The sequence below is a fragment of the Ctenopharyngodon idella genome, chromosome 18 (genome assembly GCF_019924925.1).
Source record: "Ctenopharyngodon idella isolate HZGC_01 chromosome 18, HZGC01, whole genome shotgun sequence".
NCBI lineage: Eukaryota > Metazoa > Chordata > Actinopteri > Cypriniformes > Xenocyprididae > Ctenopharyngodon > Ctenopharyngodon idella.
Window position 1 is genome coordinate 19,509,726 of NC_067237.1, and position 20,508 is coordinate 19,530,233.

Consider the following 20,508-nt stretch of genomic DNA (forward strand, 5'->3'; position numbering starts at 1 on the left):
TTATAACATTTCAGAAAGGTATTTCTTTAGGATACCTATTTATGTACATTTTTAATATATTTAGCCTACTCTTTATCATGGCAATCTGTCCGCAATCCAGAGAAAATGTCTTTGAATTGAATGAAAAACAAGTGTAGCTATGTGGCGTGGACATTACCAAACAAAGAAAGGCAAATGTCCCTCATCAGATAAAGAACAGTCCACCACACCTCAAAGGGAAATAGAGTACCAGCGCCTTCGACAGAATGAAACCACCGCACTGTCGTCTGGCGCGCGACGCAACTTCGTCAACATGACCGCATTTCCGATGTCATTTTGGTGAATATGTCTGAATATTTATTTTAGATAATTTTACTATAATCGTTATTAAATTTAATATTTATATAAGCAAATTTCTATTAGAAAAAATAATTACGTGACGGCAGACAATAAAACTTTGAAAAGCAATAAAGACTCATAATATAAGTTAGTTATGTAGCCTATTTGTATTTTCTTATTCTTATTCATTATTATGCTCTGTAATATAATATACTCACTATCTTGCTCTCTTGGTTTTATAGTTTTGGGCACTACTAGCTGGCCAGACTGGGAGACCAATGTAAATGTGGGCTGGTTCTCAGTTTGTTGTACACTTTTTCCAGCACGCCTACCTCCACAGCTATCCAATGACACACTAACTTGAGTTTAACTTGTTACACTGAGAGATAATGAGCGATAATCCAATCACTCATGCCTTCATCTACCTGCCTCTAGTTTCAGCGCGAGGTGTCCGCGCACCTGTTGGTGATGTAGGCTACATGTTCAGTCGGCTTTTCTTTTCGTCGTTTTATCACTTTCACGTGGATTATTTGGAGCGTTGTCGTTGTACACAGGTGTATTTTGAATAAGCGTTTGTTTGTTCTCGTCAGGTGAAAAGATGAACCAAACTGACCTTCGGAGACTTTTTGCAGCTTGTGATGGGAATAAGTCAGGAAGAGTCGAGTACGAGGACTTCACCAATGTTTGCCGAGAGCTTAATGTCCCTGCGGACGAGATCAGGACTTTATTCAACAAGTTCGACCTGGATGGAGACGGATATATTAATTTTAATGATTTTTCGTCAAGCTTTCAGGAAGTTTCCGAAGCCCTCAATCTGGCTTCGTTGGAAAACGGTTTGCAAAGTCAGAGAAGCGCTTGGGATGAGTTTGAAAACACATTAGACGGAGATGTGGCCTTTTATTTGGGAAGGTAGGCTTGTATTTTGACTTGTGAAGTTCAGTATTTTGTTAAACTTTTACTTGTAATTAACAAAAAAGGATGCTCACGACGATGTAGGTAAGTGGGTTTTTTTTTTTTTTTTTAAAGGTAGCACAAGTTCTCAGAAATAGGCTATAGTCAGTGTGTGTGTGTGTATGTGTGTGTATGTGTATGTGTGTACATAACCATGATTTTGGGTCAAATGTATACCCTGAAGGTAGTTAAATCTGACAACCTGTTTTGTTTTGTTTTTTGCACGTGCTCGTTATTATTTTTAAACAAGTAGGCCTAGGCTATAAAAAAGTTTTTGTATTTTTTGTACATTTCTTATACAGTATTTTAGACCACAGATGCAAAAATTTCCACTGTTTATGTATGAAATTTGCATAACGTTTAGAGACTATTACGTGGATAATAGGAAGCCAGACCGCCTTCCGTGTTCAACTTGCGAAAAAAGCTTAAAGGATTAGTTCACTTCTGAATGAGAATTTCCTGGTAATTTACTCACCCCCATGTCATCCAAGATGTTCATGTCTTTCTTTCTTCAGTCGAAAAGAAATTAAGGTTTTTGATGAAAACATTCCGGGATTATTTTCCTTATAGTGGACTTCAATGGTCTCCAAACGGTTGAAGGTCAAAATTAGTTTTTAGTGCATCTTCAAAGGGCTTTAAACGATACCAGACGAGGAATAAGGGTCTTATCTAGATAAACGATCGGTAATTTTCTTATAAAAAATACAACTGTATATGTTTTATAAACACAAATGATCGCCTTGCAAGTGCTTCCACCATTCCGCTTTCCGTATTCTTCAAAAAGCTTACGCTGTATGTCCTACGCCTTCCCCATTCTACTTACGGAAAAAACGAAACTGGCGCTGCGTTCGTTTCGTAAGTTGAATAGGGAAGGCGTAGGACATACAGCGTAAGCTTTTTGAAGAATACGGAAAGCGGAAGCACTTCGAAGTTGATCATTTGAGTTTATAAAATGACCGATCGTTTCGCTAGATAAGACCCTTATTCCTCGTCTGGTATCGTTTAAAGCCCTTTGAAGCTGCACTGAAACTGTAATTTTGACCTTCAACCATTTGGAGACCACTGAAGTCCATTTTAAGGAGAATAATCCTGGAATGTTTTTATCAAAAACCTTAATTTCTTTTCGACTGAAGAAAGAATGACATGGACATCTTGGATGACATGGGGGTGAGTAAATTATCAGGAAAATTTTATTTGAAAATGGACTAATCCTTTAACTAACGTGACGTTCACTGCCATTATAAAGCTTAGATGCGTCAGGATATTAATATAACTCCGATTATGTTCATCAGAAAGAAGAAAGTCATATACACCTAAGATGGCTTGAGGGTGAGTAGCTAAAGCTTGGGGTAATTTTCATTTGAAAGGGAACTAATCCTTTAATTCAGTTCCTCCTCCCCCCGTTTATAACATTTATAAGTAGTTGTGTATAAAAACAATGGTCTGTGGTATCTGCCCGTTGTGTATACATGCAAGAATTTTAATGTTTTAATATACATTTAACCAACTATTTTGTCAAACTTTTGCCAATACCTGTCTTGACATCTGGATTCATCCATCCACATGAGATGCGCTCATTCAGTCCTTGTGTATTTTATTGCTCTTCTCACTTTTTTTTTTTTTTTTTTTTTTCTCTCTTCTTGTGTCTGCAGGCAGTGGGATGGATTGAGTGAGTTGTATGAACAAATCCACTCCACATCAGATGAGCTCTTACTGCAGCAATATGAGGATCTCATCAGGGCCTTTGTGGCTGAGAGCAAAGAGCACAGGATGGAGAGTGAACAACTCGAGACCAGTCTTCGAAGGTGAGAGGAGTGTTTCTAGGGTTCACCTGCGATGCTGTGGTATTTCAAAAACGGGTTTATAGAAGCTGGTTTAGTTCCCATTCCAGCTGAGATATAATGAAGGACAATAGTAGTTGCACCTCGATATAATTTCATGCACCTTTACATGTTTGAAAGACATTTTAAGCATTTTAATTGTTCGATTATTTAAAATTTGTCATTGTGGCCCCTTGGAACCTCTGAGGCTTTCTAGTGGGAGTAAGATTATCCCAGAATTTAAAGGGATAGTTCACCCAAAAATGGAAATTGTCGTCATTTACTCACTCATGTTGTTCCAAACCTGTAAGACTTTCGTTCATCTTTGGAACAAAAATGAAGATATTTTTAATAAAATCTGAACGATTTCTGTCCCTCCTTTGACAGCTACGTAACTACCACTTTGATGCTTCAAAAAGTTTGTAAAACTAATCCATATGAATTGAGTAGTTTAGTTCAAATTTTCTGAAGAGACACAATCGCTTTATATGATGAACAGATTTAATTTAGTCTTTGGAGGGTCAGAAATCACTCAGATATAATCTTTTGTGTTCAAAAGGTGAACAAAAGTCTTTGGAACAACATGACGGTGAGTAAATGATGACAGAACTTTCATTTTTGGGTGAACTATCCATTTAAACAACTCTACAAAATTGTAGAAAGTACAAGAAGATTGTTACTGTTCCATGTCAGATTCATGAATCCACATTTATATAATTGTGAACTTCCTATCTACTACATTATGAAACACTTTTTTGTTTTGTTTTTGTTTTTCTACAAGCATTTAATGGATTCAGGTTCTAAAGCTTACGTTCTTAAAATGAAGAAAAGCTTTTCCATTAAGGAAGGAGGAAATTGAAAATTAGTGTAGAGTTACTAAGCTTGTCGTCGTCGTCGTATTTCTCAGGAATGTCTATTTATGTGGTTCTGTAGGTGTGGACACAGTTTGAGTGCTCTGTTTTCACAGTGAAATGCAGTCCAGGCCTTTTACTGTGTGTTTAGCGTAAGGCTGTTTTTCACCTCAGGTCCACCTTACACAGTTGCAGATTGTGTTCTCAAGAGTCCTGCCTTCATTCCTCCCCTTTCGTCAGACGTTTGCTCAACTGCACCCACTTGATGATTATGATAAGACAGTGTAGCTTAAAGGAGTAATTCATCTCTCCAGTAGTTACTCCTCAGGGAACGTTTCTTTTGAGGTCTGGATTTTGGTGCACTTGGTGTTAGGATACCCTTTAATGCATCCAAGACCGGTTGTTTCAAACTGCTTTCTGGAGAAAGACTTTTAAGTTGCCGTTCGGTTCTAAAAAGTTCAGGCTGTGCCTTTTTCTTTTTGATGTCAACAGGACGGAGGAACTGACCAGCAGTCAGTTAGCAGAGATGGAGGAGGACTTGCAGCAGCAACTGGCCCGCACTGAAGAAAGGGTCAGAGAAGAGGTGAGAAGTCAGACAAGTTTGATATGCAGTGATTTATAATTATGAGTTGGCACATTTATGTACATACGTTTATTGAATATTAACAATGTAACATTTAGATTAATGCAAAAGTAGGCAATGTTTTTCTGATTTCTTAATGATATTCAGATTTGTACGTTAAAGGTGCACTATGTAACTTTTGGCCCTCTAGTGGTTAAAAAAAAACAAAACTGCATGCATTTTGCATAAAACATTGTTTTGGTTGTGCTTCAGCTCTGCGTGACTATGCCGATTAATATGAGCCTGCACAGTAGATAATGCTTTACAATGAACTCTTTTAGAGAGCTACATATTGCAATTTATGTTCAATAATCAATAATCTCACCTGTTGAGTAATAAAAACGCCATCTCGGCGTCGCTTTTACATTTTATATCTCTCGGTATCTCTGAAAAGCCAAGCCAATGTTGTTGTTTTATTATAAGCTCTGTCGTTTTCTCTTTTTGCCAGCAGACTCTCCTCTGTTATGCTTTTATTTTTTTTATTTTTTTTAAACTGGTGATTTCCCAGAGGTTGAAGAGTTAGCATGTTCCATGTCAACCTTTCTCACTCGTTGTGACAACTAACCTAAACACATTTTGGAAGAAGGATTGATGTATTGACTCACTATTTAAATGGTTAATTTTGAACAAAAGTTAGAGTGTACCTTTTAAGTACCTCAGTATGTGTGTAGTTGTCAATGCAACATTTCTAATTTTCGCTTATTTTCCTAACATCTATATTTGATTTATTTCAGCCTTAATTCAATTAACGAAAACCTTCTTGGTATTAACACTAAGACAGAATAACATGCATAAACACACGTTTACATACGTATGCATTTTATACCAGTGTTTTTATTGTCCTTAATGTACTATTATAGTTTTTAAAACATTTTTTTTCTTAAGTTAGTTTTAGTAGTATTGTTTTTTTGTCATTTAAAATGTCTATATAGATTTTATTAAGCTTTGTTTTATTTTTTAGTTGTTCTTGAATACTTTTTTAGTTAACTTGAATACTTCAACTAAATGAAAATGTATATGTATATATTATTCCAAGTAATATTTTTTTTTTTTTTTTTTTTTAATGGTTTTAGTTAACGATAATACCCAGGGCTTGACATTAACTTTTTTGCTCTCAGCCACTGTGGCTAGTGGTTTTCCAAAGTTACTAGCCACTCCGCATTTTCACTGGCCACAGTTTTGACATTGATACCATGGGGGAAATATGGCCATAAAGATATTTTTATCTCATAATTTGGCAGCAGCTATATTAGGCTGCTGTCACTTTAAGATCTGACACGTGGATCCATTGTACTGTTAGACTTGGGTTAAAACACAACTGACTGTGTTTGCGTGAATACTTGCCGAGACCGGCATTTTGACATTTTTGTGTATTTGACTGTTTAAGCCCAATAAGCAGTGAAAAACAACTGTTTAGTACTGAGGGGGGGCTATGCTTTCGCAAAATCTGTGGGAATGAATATAATTTATGCCCAATACACGCAATCCCATGCCGAAGTTCACCAACAATATTCATCCAGAGCAAATGAAATGAGTGAAGAGACAGGTTTGTTTCAGATAAGCCTATTTCAGTATCTATGTATCGAAAATTGATATTTTTGACAACATTGCTTTTAGTTTATTTCAGATGCCTTTTAAAAAGACTACAATTGACAAATGTGTATTTAGGCTATATATAAACTAAAATTGAACCTGCCAAAGTGGCTAGTAGGAGTTGACTGTTACACGCCACTGCTGAAATCCGCCAACCCACCAAATGCGGGTGGGTGTTAACGTCGAGCCCTGATAATAACCATGATTCACGCATGTAAATGTGTATGTTTATGTCTTATTCTGTCTTGCTAAGTGGAAAAGAGGGATTTCAGGTTCAGCTTCTTGCTCAGTGGTTCACCTTTATTCTTGTAGATCAGTGAGCTGTTTTTAACAGGAAGGCCAGCCTGACTCTGTGCGCACAAAGGCTTCTCTATGAGAGCTTGTAAATGCCTCTTTATTAGGCCAGTGCATATAAGGAAAACACTCTTCTTGGGTTTCATGCATACAGGAACAGAAGAAATTGGATGAATCCATTGCTTTGCTCCAAATCAAGCATGAGAATGAGCTGGCAGACCTGCAAACAACAATAGAGAGGCTCACAAAGGTGAGATGATGATGATAATGTGGGAGTCTCATTTGAATGCGTGTGGGTTTGTCTATTTTGTTTGTAACCTGCATTGTTTCTTACATTCTCTTATTTTAGCAATATCAAGAGGAGTCGAAATTAAACAGCCCCAGAGAAGATGCCATCAAACTGAGAGCACAGATTAGAGATCTGATGCAGGTATGACTCCGATTCCTCTCCCCCATTACTACCACATGTATTTATACCTTAAAAAAATGTTTGAACCTTAGGGGAGAGTAAGGTAAACTCTGCCAATTTTTACTTGAATTGATAGTTCAGCCAAAAATGAAAATTCTCACTGTATTCTGAAACTATGGCTTTATTCTGTGGATAAAAGATATTTTGAGATGTTTTTTTCCTTCTCTCTTTATACAATGAATGTCAGTGGGGTCCAATTTTGTTTTTGTAACCAACATTCTTCAACATATCTTTTTTTGGAGACTTGAGACAGAGGTGAAACTATCACATAAGGCAATAGAAATGACTTCTCTAAGTAGTCTAAGAAGAATATGGTAATGATTTACACTTTAAATAAAAAAAAATAAATAAATAAATAAATTGAACATGACAAGGGCACCACAGCTTATCCACTGACACATTTTAGCCCAATCTGTCTGAATTAGGTGGAGCAGATTACCCCTTATTCTGTATCTGCAAAGAAGTGTTGGCACCCTTAATACCAAATTGAAACATTTGTGACCTCTCCAGCTTTTATTTCTGTTTCTCTGCAGGAAAATGAGGAGCTGAGGAGTTCTCTTATGAAAGCCCAGATGAACGTCTCAATTCTCCAGCTTGAGTTGGACAGATTGAAGAACGCCTTCACTGACCAGAAACTCCAACACGAGAGGTGAGAACACGGATGCTTCAATTCATTTAAGCAGGGTTTGTGTACGCAAAGATGTGAATGCTGCCATTGGTTCTCACACACAGTCTCCTTTGTGATTTAACCCTCTGGTCTTCTTCGGTCAAAAATGACCGAAAAAATGTTGTTTTGAAATTTTAGCTCTTTTTTGCTTCATCAGATGAAATCAGTAATTCAGCCACAAAGCAGTAAAAAAAATAAACCGCAAGGAAGGGGTTACACAAGATTACAAAACAGACACGGGACACAGGACAGAAACAGACACGGGACACGGGACACAGGACAGACACAGACACAGGACAGACACAGGACAGACACAGGACAGACACAGGACAGACACAGGACAGACACAGGACAGACACAGGACAGACACAGAGACACACAGAGACACACAGAGACACACAGAGACACACAGAGACACACAGAGACACACAGAGACACACAGAGACACACAGAGACACACAGAGACACACAGAGACACACAGAGACACACAGAGACACACTGAGACACACAGAGACACACAGAGACACACACATGAACTGGTGTGGCTGTAACAATATAGTAAAATGAGCCAAAAGACTCAAATAAGAGGCTGAAATCAGATCAGACCCAGATTTATTAAGCTGTGATTAAAACATACCTGTTCATTTTTATATATTTTTTTTTTTTTTTTTTTTTTTCTGTAACAAAATGTCCTCCTCTGTGTTCAGGTTTGACTGCAGTAAAAAAAAAAAAAATTATTATTATTTTTTTTTTTTTATGAAAATTAATTAATGCCAAAACAAAACACACTTCAAATCAACATTTCAAAAAAAAAAAAAAAAAAAATCTAAACCTTGACAAAAAGTAGTTTTTGAGAATGTAAAAATCCAAAACCACAGCTTGATTTAAAAAAAATAAGTGCATGTCTAAAAACCACAAGACAATCTAGAAGTCACTTTATCACTTTATATAGAATTATATACTCTATATACCTTCAAAAAATTGGATTTTAAATGCCTTGTCTCTATTTTAACATGGAATAGTGCTTTAATTGAAAAATAATTTAAATATTAGGAAAGTGTTTTCAATGGGGGAAAATGGCTAATAAAAATGTTATGAATATTGCATAGTATCATAAAATACCCTCAACTTTAAATAATAATCAAAATATTATTGAACAAAAATATTACATTGGTTTTCCTTCTCAGAGAAAGTGATGACCTTAAGAAGATGGTGATGGAGTACCAGTCTTATTCCAGCCATATAGAAATCCTCCAGTAAGTCAATTCAGTCATTCTGTGTAATGGTCAAATGACTCAAAATAGTCCAATGAAGAAATGGATTTCTTGCTTGCTTGGATATGTAAGGTTTGACTTTTCTTTCCCTCCACATCAGGGAAATGAACAAAACATTGTATGACAGCAATGATGGGTTGCGCTCTGCTCTGAGCCAGGATAATTCCTCTACAAAAAGACGGGTAGCCATTTCATTGGTTTTTAATTGGAGTTGGTACTGCGTTCGTTTTAACCACGATCAAATATTTGGATTTCCATCATAAAAGGAAATCAGCATTGTTTATGGAATGCATTTTAATGTACACAATAACTATCCTCATTAAAATGTTTGCTCTTCTGTAGCTCTCACCAAAAAATGAAATTCCTCCTAGGAAGATGAAACCACTTCGACAGAGTACAATGAATCAGAGCGGGTAATTATGCCCTCTATTGTTTGCTCTATATTTGTTGCAGTTGTACCTTGACAGAAAAATATACTGAGTAAACATTCAAGATGCTTTGTTGTTTAGCCTATTATATTATATTATATTATATTATATACTGTTTTTTTTTTTTTTTTTTTGTTTTTTTTTTTTTTAAGGATGACATATGTCTTATCTATTTTTAACTGATATATATTATATACACATGTATTAATAATAATAATAATAATACATGTGTATATAATATATATCAGTTAAAAATAGATAAGACATATGTCATCCTTAAAAAAAATTAAAAAAAAAAAAATAATAATAATAATAATAATAATAATAATAATAATAATAATAATATTTTTTTTTTTTTTAAGTTTTACTAATGAAGACGACACTATGGCTCTGGTCAAGTGCTGGGCTGATAAGTATTTGGACAGTGGCGTTTCCCTTCAGACAGATGCCGAGCCGATGTCAGGCAGTGATTATGACAGTGAAGACAGCCATAATTCAGTAGAGACTGTGCATCATAGTTACTCTTCTATTCCATTTGAACTGGAGGTATGTTTTCACTAGTTTTCACACTACATGTGTGTATCTGTATAATTCATTTCTGGGTTAAACAACTAATGTTTGTGTAGGTGTCAGAGCTGAAGTCTGAAGCGTTGGGATCTGTAGCTCGTAGCACAGCTGGCTCAATATCCTCCTCACTTCGGCGGCGCTTATCTGCTTTTCCTGTCAAGGTATTTCTTGCTACTCTTGCTTATTCCCGAGTTTTTAAACATCTTATTAGACTGTAGAAGAAGTTTTTATTGAGTAAGCTTACAATAGCCTCAGCTGCTGACATGGCATTCATCTCTACTACTACTACCTAGTATTGCTGAAAACCATAAATGCCAAAAGGTGTGGGGTGTTTTTTTTTTTTTTTTTTTTTTTTTTTTTTTTTTAACGGGCCAGTTAGCAAGTAACTTATTTACTCCAAGGACTATTTTTAGTAGCATTTGGCAATTCTTGGTTTTGGATGTTGTGTAATCATGTTTCTGATAGACAAACATGGTTCTCAATCAGGGATCTGAGGGCCTTAAGATCACAAAACAATTTAAAATGACACAAAACAAGCATTTAAAATAGCTGATTTTTTTTTTTTTTTTTAATTCCCCTCAACTGTTTTTCTTTTGAAGAACCAGGATTCCCACAGTCTTGAGAAACTTTGATATGATATGTGATATGTGTGATCTGAGGGCCTCAAGATCACATAAAACGATTTAAAATGAGACCAAACAAGCATTTAAAATAAGCTAAAACAACTGAAAATAAAGGGATTTTTTTTTTTTTTTTTTTTTTTTTTTTTTAATATTTAAGATATTTTAATATTTGATCAAAAGTTTGATTTCAAGACTTGGCATGAATATAAATTTAATACTTATAACTCCATGGGCATTTTTATACATTTTATGAGTGTACATTTTTCTAGTTACGGCAAGCTCTAAAATGTTATTGGCTAGAAAACAAAAAAACTGTAGAAGTGGGTCCTTGAAGTAAAGAGTTTGAGAAGCACTGTGATGGACTCTGTACATTTGTTCTCTATAGCAAACTGAAGAAGACTTGCATGACACGGAAGATCTCTCTCCAGTGTACCGTCTGGTGTTGGCTGGGGATGCCGGGTCGGGAAAATCCAGCTTTTTACTACGGTTGAGTCTTAATGAATTCAGAGGAGATATACCAACCACTCTTGGTGAGAACATACAAACACGTCATTTTTGAATGTGCTTTAATGCTACCATATGAATACCGTATGATGATGGAATCTAAATAGCTCAAAATTCATTCTTGCAGGTGTTGATTTTCAAATCAAGAAGATGCTTGTAGATGGAGAGAAAACTAACCTTCAGATCTGGGACACTGCCGGACAGGAAAGGTACAGTAGTATGACTGATTTAAGAACCAAGTACATGGATGGTTAAAATTCTTAATTATGAATGTCAAGTTACACTTTATATATGAGTTGCAGTCTGACACGTCCGCCATCCTGTCTTTGTTAGTGGTATGATGCTTTGCATTTTTAGACTTTGAAAATGAAGCCTATACCCTTTTGTTGTGTTTGAGGTTTTCTTTTCTTGCTTTTATTCAGCGAGGACACATTAAAATAAACGTCTGTCATGTTTGATCCATTTGATGTTACAAAAGATTTTTCAAATAAATGCTTTTGTTTTTTATATTCAAAGAATTCTGAGCAAAGAATGTATCATGGTTTCCAAAAAAATATTAAGAAGCACAACCGTTTTCTACATTGATAACAAATGTTTCTTAAGCATCAAATCAGCGTATTAGAATGATTTCTGAAGGATCATGTGACGTGAAGAGTGGAGTAATGATGCTGAAAATTTAGCTCTGCCATCAGAGTTATAAATTACATTTAAAATTTAAAATATTAAGATAATACTACAATTTGAAATGGTTTTCTATTTCACAGATTACAGTTTCTGTATTTTTGATCAAATGCAGGCAGCCTTGGTGAGCATAACAAAAACACAATCTTCCCCCCAAATTTTGAACAGTAGTTTATGCTAAAACATTTAGTCAGCTGGGTTAGTGTTTTGAGCTGTCCCACCATAATTTTATTGCATTCTGAGTGAGTTTTACATGGATTAAGCTACGACTGTCCCTTGAGTCCTGTTTAACAAATGGCTTGTGTCCCATTTGATTACATGGAGAGGGTGGGGTTTAAGACGTATACTGCAGCCAGCCACCAGGGGGCGATCAAAACGCTTTGGCTTCACTTTTCAGGACTTGGGGCACTTCTTTTCAACCTAATCAATGTACCACATGTCAGAATTTATTTTCTGTGGAAACATGTCACGTCACTCTGTGTATACATGAACAGGAAACATGTTTGCAGTAAATAATGGAATATTAGCAGGCATGCAGGCCTAGGGTTTAAATGTGACACGTAAATGTTGGATTATTGATCTGTAACACTATACATTTATTATTTTGAGGACTTTATTTTACATGAAGGAATCTCTAGTTATAAAAGGTCATTCCTGTGGGATGTGCAGATTTCAAACCTTTGATGTGTGGTTGAGATAAAGTGCTAAACTACTGTTTAAAAGTTTGTGGTCATTAATGTTTTTGAAAAGACTCGTGCGCACCAAGGCGGGATTTATTTGATCAAAAATAGTTAAAGCGGTAATATTGTGAAACATTACTAATTTAAAATGATTTTTATTTTAATATATTTTAAAGTGTAATTTATTCCCTTGTTGGCAAACCTGAATTTTCGTCACTCCAGTCTGTTTTGCTGCTTAATGTTTTTGTGGAAACTTTTAAATGCAACTTTGCATACAAATACTTACTGACGCCAAACTTTTGAGCTGTAGAGTATGTAATCAATACTTAACTAGTAAGCACATTCATTTTCAAAAAGTTATTTTTCTACAGGTTCCGCAGCATTGCCAGGTCATATTTCCGCAAAGCACATGGAGTGCTACTGCTGTACGATGTCACGTCTGAGAGCAGCTTCCTGAATGTTCGTGAATGGGTGGAACAGATTCGGGTACGGTGATATTTTACTGACTTTTACATTTTCCCTTGTATTATTTGTAGTCTGAATCCTGACAGTTTACCCCTCACAGGAGTCAACAGATGAGGACATCCCAATGTGTGTAATAGGGAACAAGGTGGATTTGAGAGCAGAGAGGCCAAAGGGAAGCTGTGTGAGCTCTTTCCACGGGGAAAAGCTTGCTATGGTGAGTCTAGAGTCTCGAATTTGTGTGGAAAGAACATAATGACCCATGTTGTCAATCCTAATGGCTGCTGTCCATGACAGGCTTATAATGCCATGTTCTGTGAAGCAAGCGCTAAAGAGGGGACGAACGTCGTTGAGGCCGTTTTACATTTAGCAAGGTAAATCAGTTCTTGCTCATTCTCAAAAACGAAGTAAATATATGAAGTGTTTTGAGGTTTCAAATGTCTTCTGAATCATCATAGAGAAGTAAAGAAACATGCAAAACTGGGGCGGAGGTCAGAGTCACAGGTTAAGCTGAATCTTCACAAACGGAGGAAGACGCTGAACAACTGCTGTGGAGTCTAAATCTTGCAGTGGGATCTGGTTTATATGTCTTAAATTTATTTTAATGTCAGTGCTTTGTAGTAAAGGTAACTTTTTAAATAATTACTGCACCTTATAAAATGACCTTTATTGGAAAAATGTTAATAAAACCTTTTTTTTTTTTTTTTTAAGAATCAAGTTAATCACTTTTAAGCAATTTAGACATGTTTTGTATGTGTCCTTGGTGTTTTTAAGCACTGATCAAATGTATACTTGTACATTTGCTTACAAATGATCAATTCACTTCAGGGTTCAGTGTTTATTTAAACATTTTTATTTGTTATAACTGAATTGTGTCGAAGGATGTTCATGTAAGTTTTTCTAACATTGTTAAATAAAAGTTTTAGATTATTTAGTTTAAACCAAAGGTCTGAAAGCAATTCTTCTGATGTTCTCTAGTATTTTTGACACACATTTAAAACAAAGAAACAAACTCTGATTTGAGTTACTTTATTCAACAATTAAGGAAATGGGGGAAAAAAAAATACAAGAGTATGTGTTTCCGAGATGGGTCTGTTATTCTTGGTTTTTACATGGTAAATACTGCTCAAGAAAAGAGAGACCTGTGCACAGTGAAGTAAATACCCAGTTCAACCTAAATTGGTACAGTACAAAAAAGGCTTTAAAGGAAAGTACAAACAATGATGCTGCTGAATCCAGACCAAGATGGCTTAAGATCGTCCGGATGATTTGTCGATGTCTTCTAACTATTTGGCTTTAGAATCCGACTTTTCGTTGGCTTTCTTTTGCTTCTGTTGCATTATTTCTGCATCTCTAAAAGAATACATGGGGGAGAAAAATAATGGCAGTTAATAGTGTCCCACTACATTTTTGAAGTGCAGCACATTTTCATTTCTCCTACTCACAGAAACTAAGCAACACATTATGTAGGAGAACTTCTTCCACGCATTAGCTCAAGGTCTGCTATTGCCGGTTACCTCTGCTTTCGGGCAGCAGCAGATAAACCATCGTCATTTCTCTTGCCCTTGTGCATATCACTTTGCTTCTTGGCATTTTTCTGGCGAGCAAGTTCACGCTGGTTTCCCCCTAAATAGGACACAGTGCGGAAATTAAATATCTGATCTATCTGACACTGGAGATCTGAAGAGGTTTTAATCTCACTTTAACCCAATAAAGCCTAATATATAATTTGTTACATGAATGTCTAAATTATCAACATGGTCAGCTTTGTTGAATAACTTGTTGCACCCAATCTTCTGCATGTCTTGATTGTTAATGTTTCAAGATGAACATTTACTGAATTGAAGCAACTTAGGTTTACTTTATTTTTATTTTTCATTTTTATTATAATGCATGATCATTGTATTTAAATTCAAAACATAAAACAATGTTAAGACGCATTATTGGTAGATTTAGAGTGACTTGCATACAATGTAAGGTATTTTGCGTAGTTTGGGCATCTGAATAAAACTTTTTTTGTTTGTTTTTCCCCCCTTCCTCTTCCGAGTGTGAGCTCCATATTTTCACTACATCAGTCACTAATATGGGCCATAAAAGCCGGATGTATCATATGATAAAACTTAATCAAATATTTTTCTAAAGGTTCAATAAAGATAACTCATTTGTGATTCTACTTTCCCCCTAAAGAGGGTGTGTGCGAGATACCAACACAACAAACTTTTAAAAAAGGAATTTAGGACAAATATAATGGTATACATACAATTCGATGTGTTTAACCCTGTAGAAAAAAAATATATAAAATCCCGACCAATTGTTTTTAAATCGGAATCGATCTCTCAGGCCTCATACGCCATGGCCCGATGTAAGAGCTCTCATTTACGTCTGACAACGACCAAATATCGCAAAACTAAACCCAAGTAAGATCCGTTTATATACTTACTAGTCATTTTTAATCAGTTTTATCCGATTTTCAGATTAGCTCACCCCAAGGGCCGCTATCTTATTTCCCAACCAACAAACCGATATCTTGACTGTCTGGCGTCAAACTCACTCTGGAAATATCCGCTGCATCGCGAGATCTTTCTGTACAGGAGGCAATAATTTGATTGGATGCGACATGTGACGTCGGGAACGGTTAGATTTGCATACATAGGTGCTACATTCGACCGCTCCAGCCACGTCTGCACGCCCGCCATCTTGGAACGGTCAGCGTGTCGTCACTCACAGTAAGAATCAAGGATGCCACAACATTACGCAGCTTCTGGTTGTGAAACTGACGAGATTTAAATTCACGAAGAAACGGTTTAACCTTTGAGAATGTGTTGTTTTTATGTATTAACTCAATATTACAGGTTTTTACTATGGTACTTTTTAATGTTTTTACTTTTACTATGGTAACTTTGTTGTTAGCTGACTCCTTCATCTTGTTGTATTGTTGTAGTTTAACAAAATCATCTGCTGAAGTCTACTGCAGGTAGAGATATCCATACATGCATATAACTACGGTTGTAGATGCTCAGTCAACTCGCTCTCTAATGTTCATGGACCTTTGACCTTTCCAATATGGCGGACGGCTAGCTAATGAGACATCTATGTAGGCCTATATATATCTATCGGTGAAACTGGACCTATACTCAAGATTATTTTGGAAGGATTAAACTGGGTGTATAGATTTTTTTGATATTTTCCATTCTAAAAAACAAAAATCTGGCAGCTAATGTTGTTGCAATAATGCAATAATAACTTACATTTTGTAAATACATTTACAACTGTGACAATTAGCGCTTATCAGTATCAACTAAACACCGGATTTTCAAAGTATGTAAAAGTTCAGAGCACAGACTCTTTAAAAAACGTCCAAGAGTTTTACAGACCAGTTTGTTATTGTAGGGACATCGACTGTACATTTTTATGTCCCTAAACGTCACGCTGAACAAAACAAACTGTAATTGGTTGCTTCAGTCAGATGGCCTCTTGGTCGGTCGGCCAATGAAAGCTGCTTTGGAGTCCAAACCTCCTTCTATCAGTCTGAAGGTCTGGCAACGTGAAAGCTGGTGATGCTAACTTCTGGGTTGGCCTACAAAAATACATAATTACTGCAGAAACTTCCTATCTTAAAAGTCTGCCATCTTCTTTCCTGTTGCATGCTAGGATGGGAGCATCAAGACTTGGGATGCTAATAACTTAAAAAAAAAAATAAAAAAAAAGCTAAAAATGCCCAACTGTCCAAAACAATATTCATTTGTTAGAATTCTATAGGGGTGAATTAAATTAAGAAATATTTTAATTTTGAGTTGTTTTAGCTTATACTTTAAAGACATCTTGAGGCCCTGTTGGAAGTTTGCTGGTTAAGAACCACTGCTTTAGACTTGGCCTAACAGGACACCTTTTTAAAAAAACGCTATCAATTCAAAGCATTTATTTCTGTTAAAAAAAAAGTCATAGTTGCACTCAAATGACCATAGCAAAGCAGAACTGACACTTCAGCCATTCATCTGAGAGAAGCACCACCTGTGCTGTTATCAGATACAATGTCTGCATTATAACAGTCAGGGACAGAATCTGTGATCTTCCTCCAACACGTCACACCGACTGGTTTGGGCAACAATAGATTAATCAGCTGCCGTATTAGATCCTCTGTACAGATGAGTCACTGCCGCTCAGACTGTTTACAGGAGTGCCAGAGTGTGGAGGAGGGCAGCGTAATGCTTATGCCCAGGAAACCGAACCCTGGAGTGGAACCAGAGTAATTGTGTGGGTTAGTAGTCAAGGCCGGATGTAGTTCCACTTCTGTGAGAGCAGACGTAAAATCAACATGAAGTCAAAACAGACCTTATTTGCTTTCTTAATGCATTTTCCCGGTCTTATATGAATGACTCATCGGTGCGTGTTATTTTAAAGAAAAATTATTTGTCTTTGTATGCTCTAATCCACTGGTTCTCAAACATTTTTATTTGAAGGCCCCCCATAGTCCAACACAATATTCAGTATATATAAGGTATAAGATAATATATTTTTTATGCATCATTTTTATTAACAATGCTGATATTTTACCTAACCTCAATTCATTTTGTTATTCCAGAAATGTCAAGAACTGAACATTCAAAAAAACAAAAAGTAGATTTTGTTTTCTAGGATTTCAATAAACTCAGACCATAGTAATACTATCAATCTAAATGATATAAATATATTAATTTATATAATAAAACAACTCAGATAATGCTGAAGGGCAATGTAGAAGTGTAAAAATATTAATTCCCACTTATATGATTCAACCAATTCCTGAAATAAAAATAAATGCTTCAGTATCCTGTTTCACATTATGAAAATAGTTTTATTTTTTATTTTTACTATTTTATATATTTTTATATTTTAATATTTATTTTGTCATATCCATGTCAACAAACAGACAAAATAAAAGACATTTTCTGCACATTAATTCAAATTAGTTTGACTGAATTATTGTATTTTGGTTGTAATATTGATTTATTGTTATCTTGGAAGACATTTCTCATCACATTTTATTCTTCATAACTGAATCAAATGTTTTCTACCATTATGATTTAATAGATAGCAGCTGTTTCCCCAAACTCCTAATAGCTAATTCCATCACTGCGTGTGTAATACAGTAGAAAGCAAAACAAAACGCCAAACATTAATACTTGTGTTTTTATTGCAAATATTTGAAATGCATTTGCCTTGCCCTTTATTCTGTGCGTATATTCTGCTCTGCATAAGTCGGTGTTCCACCGATAGAGCCGCCCATGCAGCTGCTCTTTAAACAGTTCAGTGCATTTTTCCTCCGTCCCTTGGCAGCTTTGTGGAATGTTTGTTTGTGAGACTTGTAGTTAATTTGCAAGTAGGTCGAGGGAGCTAGTTCCGTGCGGTCAGGACCACAGATGTGACTAAACTGCCCAAGGCCACCACCAGAGCTCCAAGCAGAAACTTCCAAGAAATTCCCTGAAAGAGAGTAAGAAACGAGATCAAACGATGCAGGCACTCGGACGCCAGCTCTGGCACATTTTGAAAGGATTTTTTTTCCACTACTTTTATTCTCTTCACTAGGTGGTAGTCAGTCACTTACAAACGGCTTCTTTTTGGGCGGGGGTGTCAGAAAGGGCGCTATGTTTTCGCCAAACACTTGAGCTGGTTTAGCTTGCCAATCCTGGGTCTCATTTTCCCCCGCCTGTCTTTTTACCAGTTTGGACAGTTCAGCATGAATAGCCTATAAAATACATTATAAGATTAGCATTGAAAACCTAATACAAGGAAAAACACAACAACTTATATCCTGTGTGAACTTTGTACATTTCTGTGAGGAAAACATGCGTTAGTGCAGTTGCTAACACTGACCAACAGATGATGCCATTTCACTGACTGTAAACTGCGTTTCAGGACAGTCTTGATTGAGTTTCCATATGTGAAACAACAATGACTGGCATCATGCTTATAAAAGCAACAGCACTTCATCTCAAATGTAAATCGCATATTAAGAAGGATTTGCTCAGGAAAGCATTAACTTAGGTTGTAAATGGCGAGAGTGAGCTGTTCATGTTAAGTTTTAAACACTTAAAGCTGGTTATTGTATTCTTGTAGATCAATATATTGTTTGACCTTGATTTTATCAGTTGAGAGGATCTGGTCTATGACTGATATCACTTTATTGAACTTTTTATGTCTTGCTACTTTAACACCATTCAGATTTCATATCCATTTGGAATGGGTCTGAACATTTTCCATAGAATATACCAAATTTTAATGGGTACATATTTGCATACATGTATAATTACAATTAAAAATCATTAGCACAGACCATACACTTAAGAGACTGCTAACAGGCTGAAATATACAGAACCACATGTATTACCATGTTTTGAACCCATGCCATCTCTGACTCTATGACCCTAATTTGAATTTTGCAATGAGTTCCCTCCTGAGGAAATGTTTGCTTTTTGTCCTGCCATCCAGACAGGGTGTCATTATAGCAACAGCAGATAATATTTTAGCTTTGTCTAGACAAAGCTCACTCTTCACCATGAACACTGTGTCAAAGTACAGTGTGAGGGGACCTGAGATCACTCACAAAATCACTTATTATTATATTATATTATATTATATTATATTATATTATATTATATTATGTGGCTGATTCTGGTGCATTCAGTATCTTGGTCTTGTTACACCTCAGTGCTGCTTTTGACACCATTTGCCATTCTGTTCTGTTGGACAGGTTGCATAGTTGGCTGGGTCTTTCTGGAACAGTATTCAGTTGGTTTCAGTCTTATTTAATCAATTGTGCCCAGTTTGTTAGCTTGGGTAATCACAAATCTGATACCGTGCCTGTTCGACAGGGAGTTCCTCAGGGTTCGGTGTTGGGCCCAATTTTATTAAGCATATACATGCTTCCACTTAGGCAGATTATCAAAAAAAAAAAAAAATTATATAAAAAAATATAAAATTGGGATAATATAATAATATAAAAATTATTAAAGCATGAAAAAAACATATTGCATTATGCCCTTTCATGAAGAAATCAGATCAGATATGACACGCAGAATGGGCCATAATATTCTTCAGTGTTATGAATGAATTGTTCTGTTTATTGCTGCTCGCATGTCATAAACATCCACAGTGTATCCAGTGTTGATTCACTTTATTACAGGAAGGCTAGTGAGAGGATTTGTGTGTTTAACTTTGTGTCCATTTAGTGGCTCCAGACAGTCGTAATCTTGGTGGCTGCTCTGAGGATTTGACAGACTAAGTATTCTCAAAGGCATGACAGAACAAGTTTTGGTTCGGTGGATTGCAACGCAGCACAAAAGTCATTCTCTGATACTATAAGAGTCTACCTGTAGAAACAAATATTGTTTGCATGCACTCTTACTGTTTCAGTGGAATTTCTCAGGCCGTTAGTGTTGTAAATTTAAACAGACCTGTCGGAAAATGTTCATTATTATTGTTATTGTTATGCATTGATACATGAGGTAATTTAACGCGGTCTCTTGTGATGCTTTGCAGACTCTGCTCTGGCTGTGCGCGTTCATGTGTTTTAAAGGAGGCGTGGCTTTGGAAGGGAGGGTGGGATCTAATGCTTTCAAAGCTAGCTTGCTATTGCTAGCCTCTCCGAAATTGCATACCCTACCTTTAAAGTCATTTTAAAAAGTACTTGTACTCATGAACACTGAAAGCTCGATAGAATCATA

The 20,508-nt window shown here is 36.0% G+C and overlaps 3 protein-coding genes across 3 annotated transcripts in view; 1 reads left to right on the top strand and 2 right to left on the bottom strand.

The window, feature by feature from the left end:
• The first annotated feature begins 720 nt into the window (after nt 1-720).
• zgc:162879 (ras and EF-hand domain-containing protein) lies at nt 721-13,764 on the top strand. The gene is made up of 17 exons (XM_051870917.1): nt 721-1,227; nt 2,922-3,074; nt 4,433-4,523; nt 6,604-6,699; nt 6,799-6,879; nt 7,452-7,567; nt 8,774-8,842; nt 8,961-9,042; nt 9,203-9,273; nt 9,651-9,834; nt 9,915-10,016; nt 10,864-11,008; nt 11,110-11,191; nt 12,715-12,829; nt 12,909-13,022; nt 13,103-13,179; nt 13,264-13,764. The coding sequence occupies exons 1-17, from the start codon at nt 917-919 to the stop codon at nt 13,364-13,366; spliced, it is 1,992 nt and encodes a 663-aa protein (XP_051726877.1). The 5' UTR covers nt 721-916; the 3' UTR covers nt 13,367-13,764.
• Nucleotides 13,765-13,818: 54 nt separating this feature from the next.
• serf2a (small EDRK-rich factor 2a) lies at nt 13,819-15,408 on the bottom strand. The gene is made up of 3 exons (XM_051870919.1): nt 15,246-15,408; nt 14,323-14,431; nt 13,819-14,158 (listed from the first exon to the last, which is right to left on the bottom strand). The coding sequence occupies exons 1-3, from the start codon at nt 15,250-15,252 to the stop codon at nt 14,092-14,094; spliced, it is 183 nt and encodes a 60-aa protein (XP_051726879.1). The 5' UTR covers nt 15,253-15,408; the 3' UTR covers nt 13,819-14,091.
• Nucleotides 15,409-17,972: 2,564 nt separating this feature from the next.
• fkbp16 (FKBP prolyl isomerase 16) overlaps nt 17,973-20,508 on the bottom strand; it is a 55,861-nt gene continuing 53,325 nt past the window's right edge. The window contains exons 7-8 of the mRNA XM_051871336.1: nt 18,390-18,530; nt 17,973-18,265 (exon numbers count right to left, since the gene is read on the bottom strand). Of these exons, the coding sequence (XP_051727296.1) occupies nt 18,179-18,265; nt 18,390-18,530 (228 nt within the window). The 3' untranslated portion in view covers nt 17,973-18,178. The remainder of the gene's footprint in view (nt 18,266-18,389; nt 18,531-20,508) is intronic.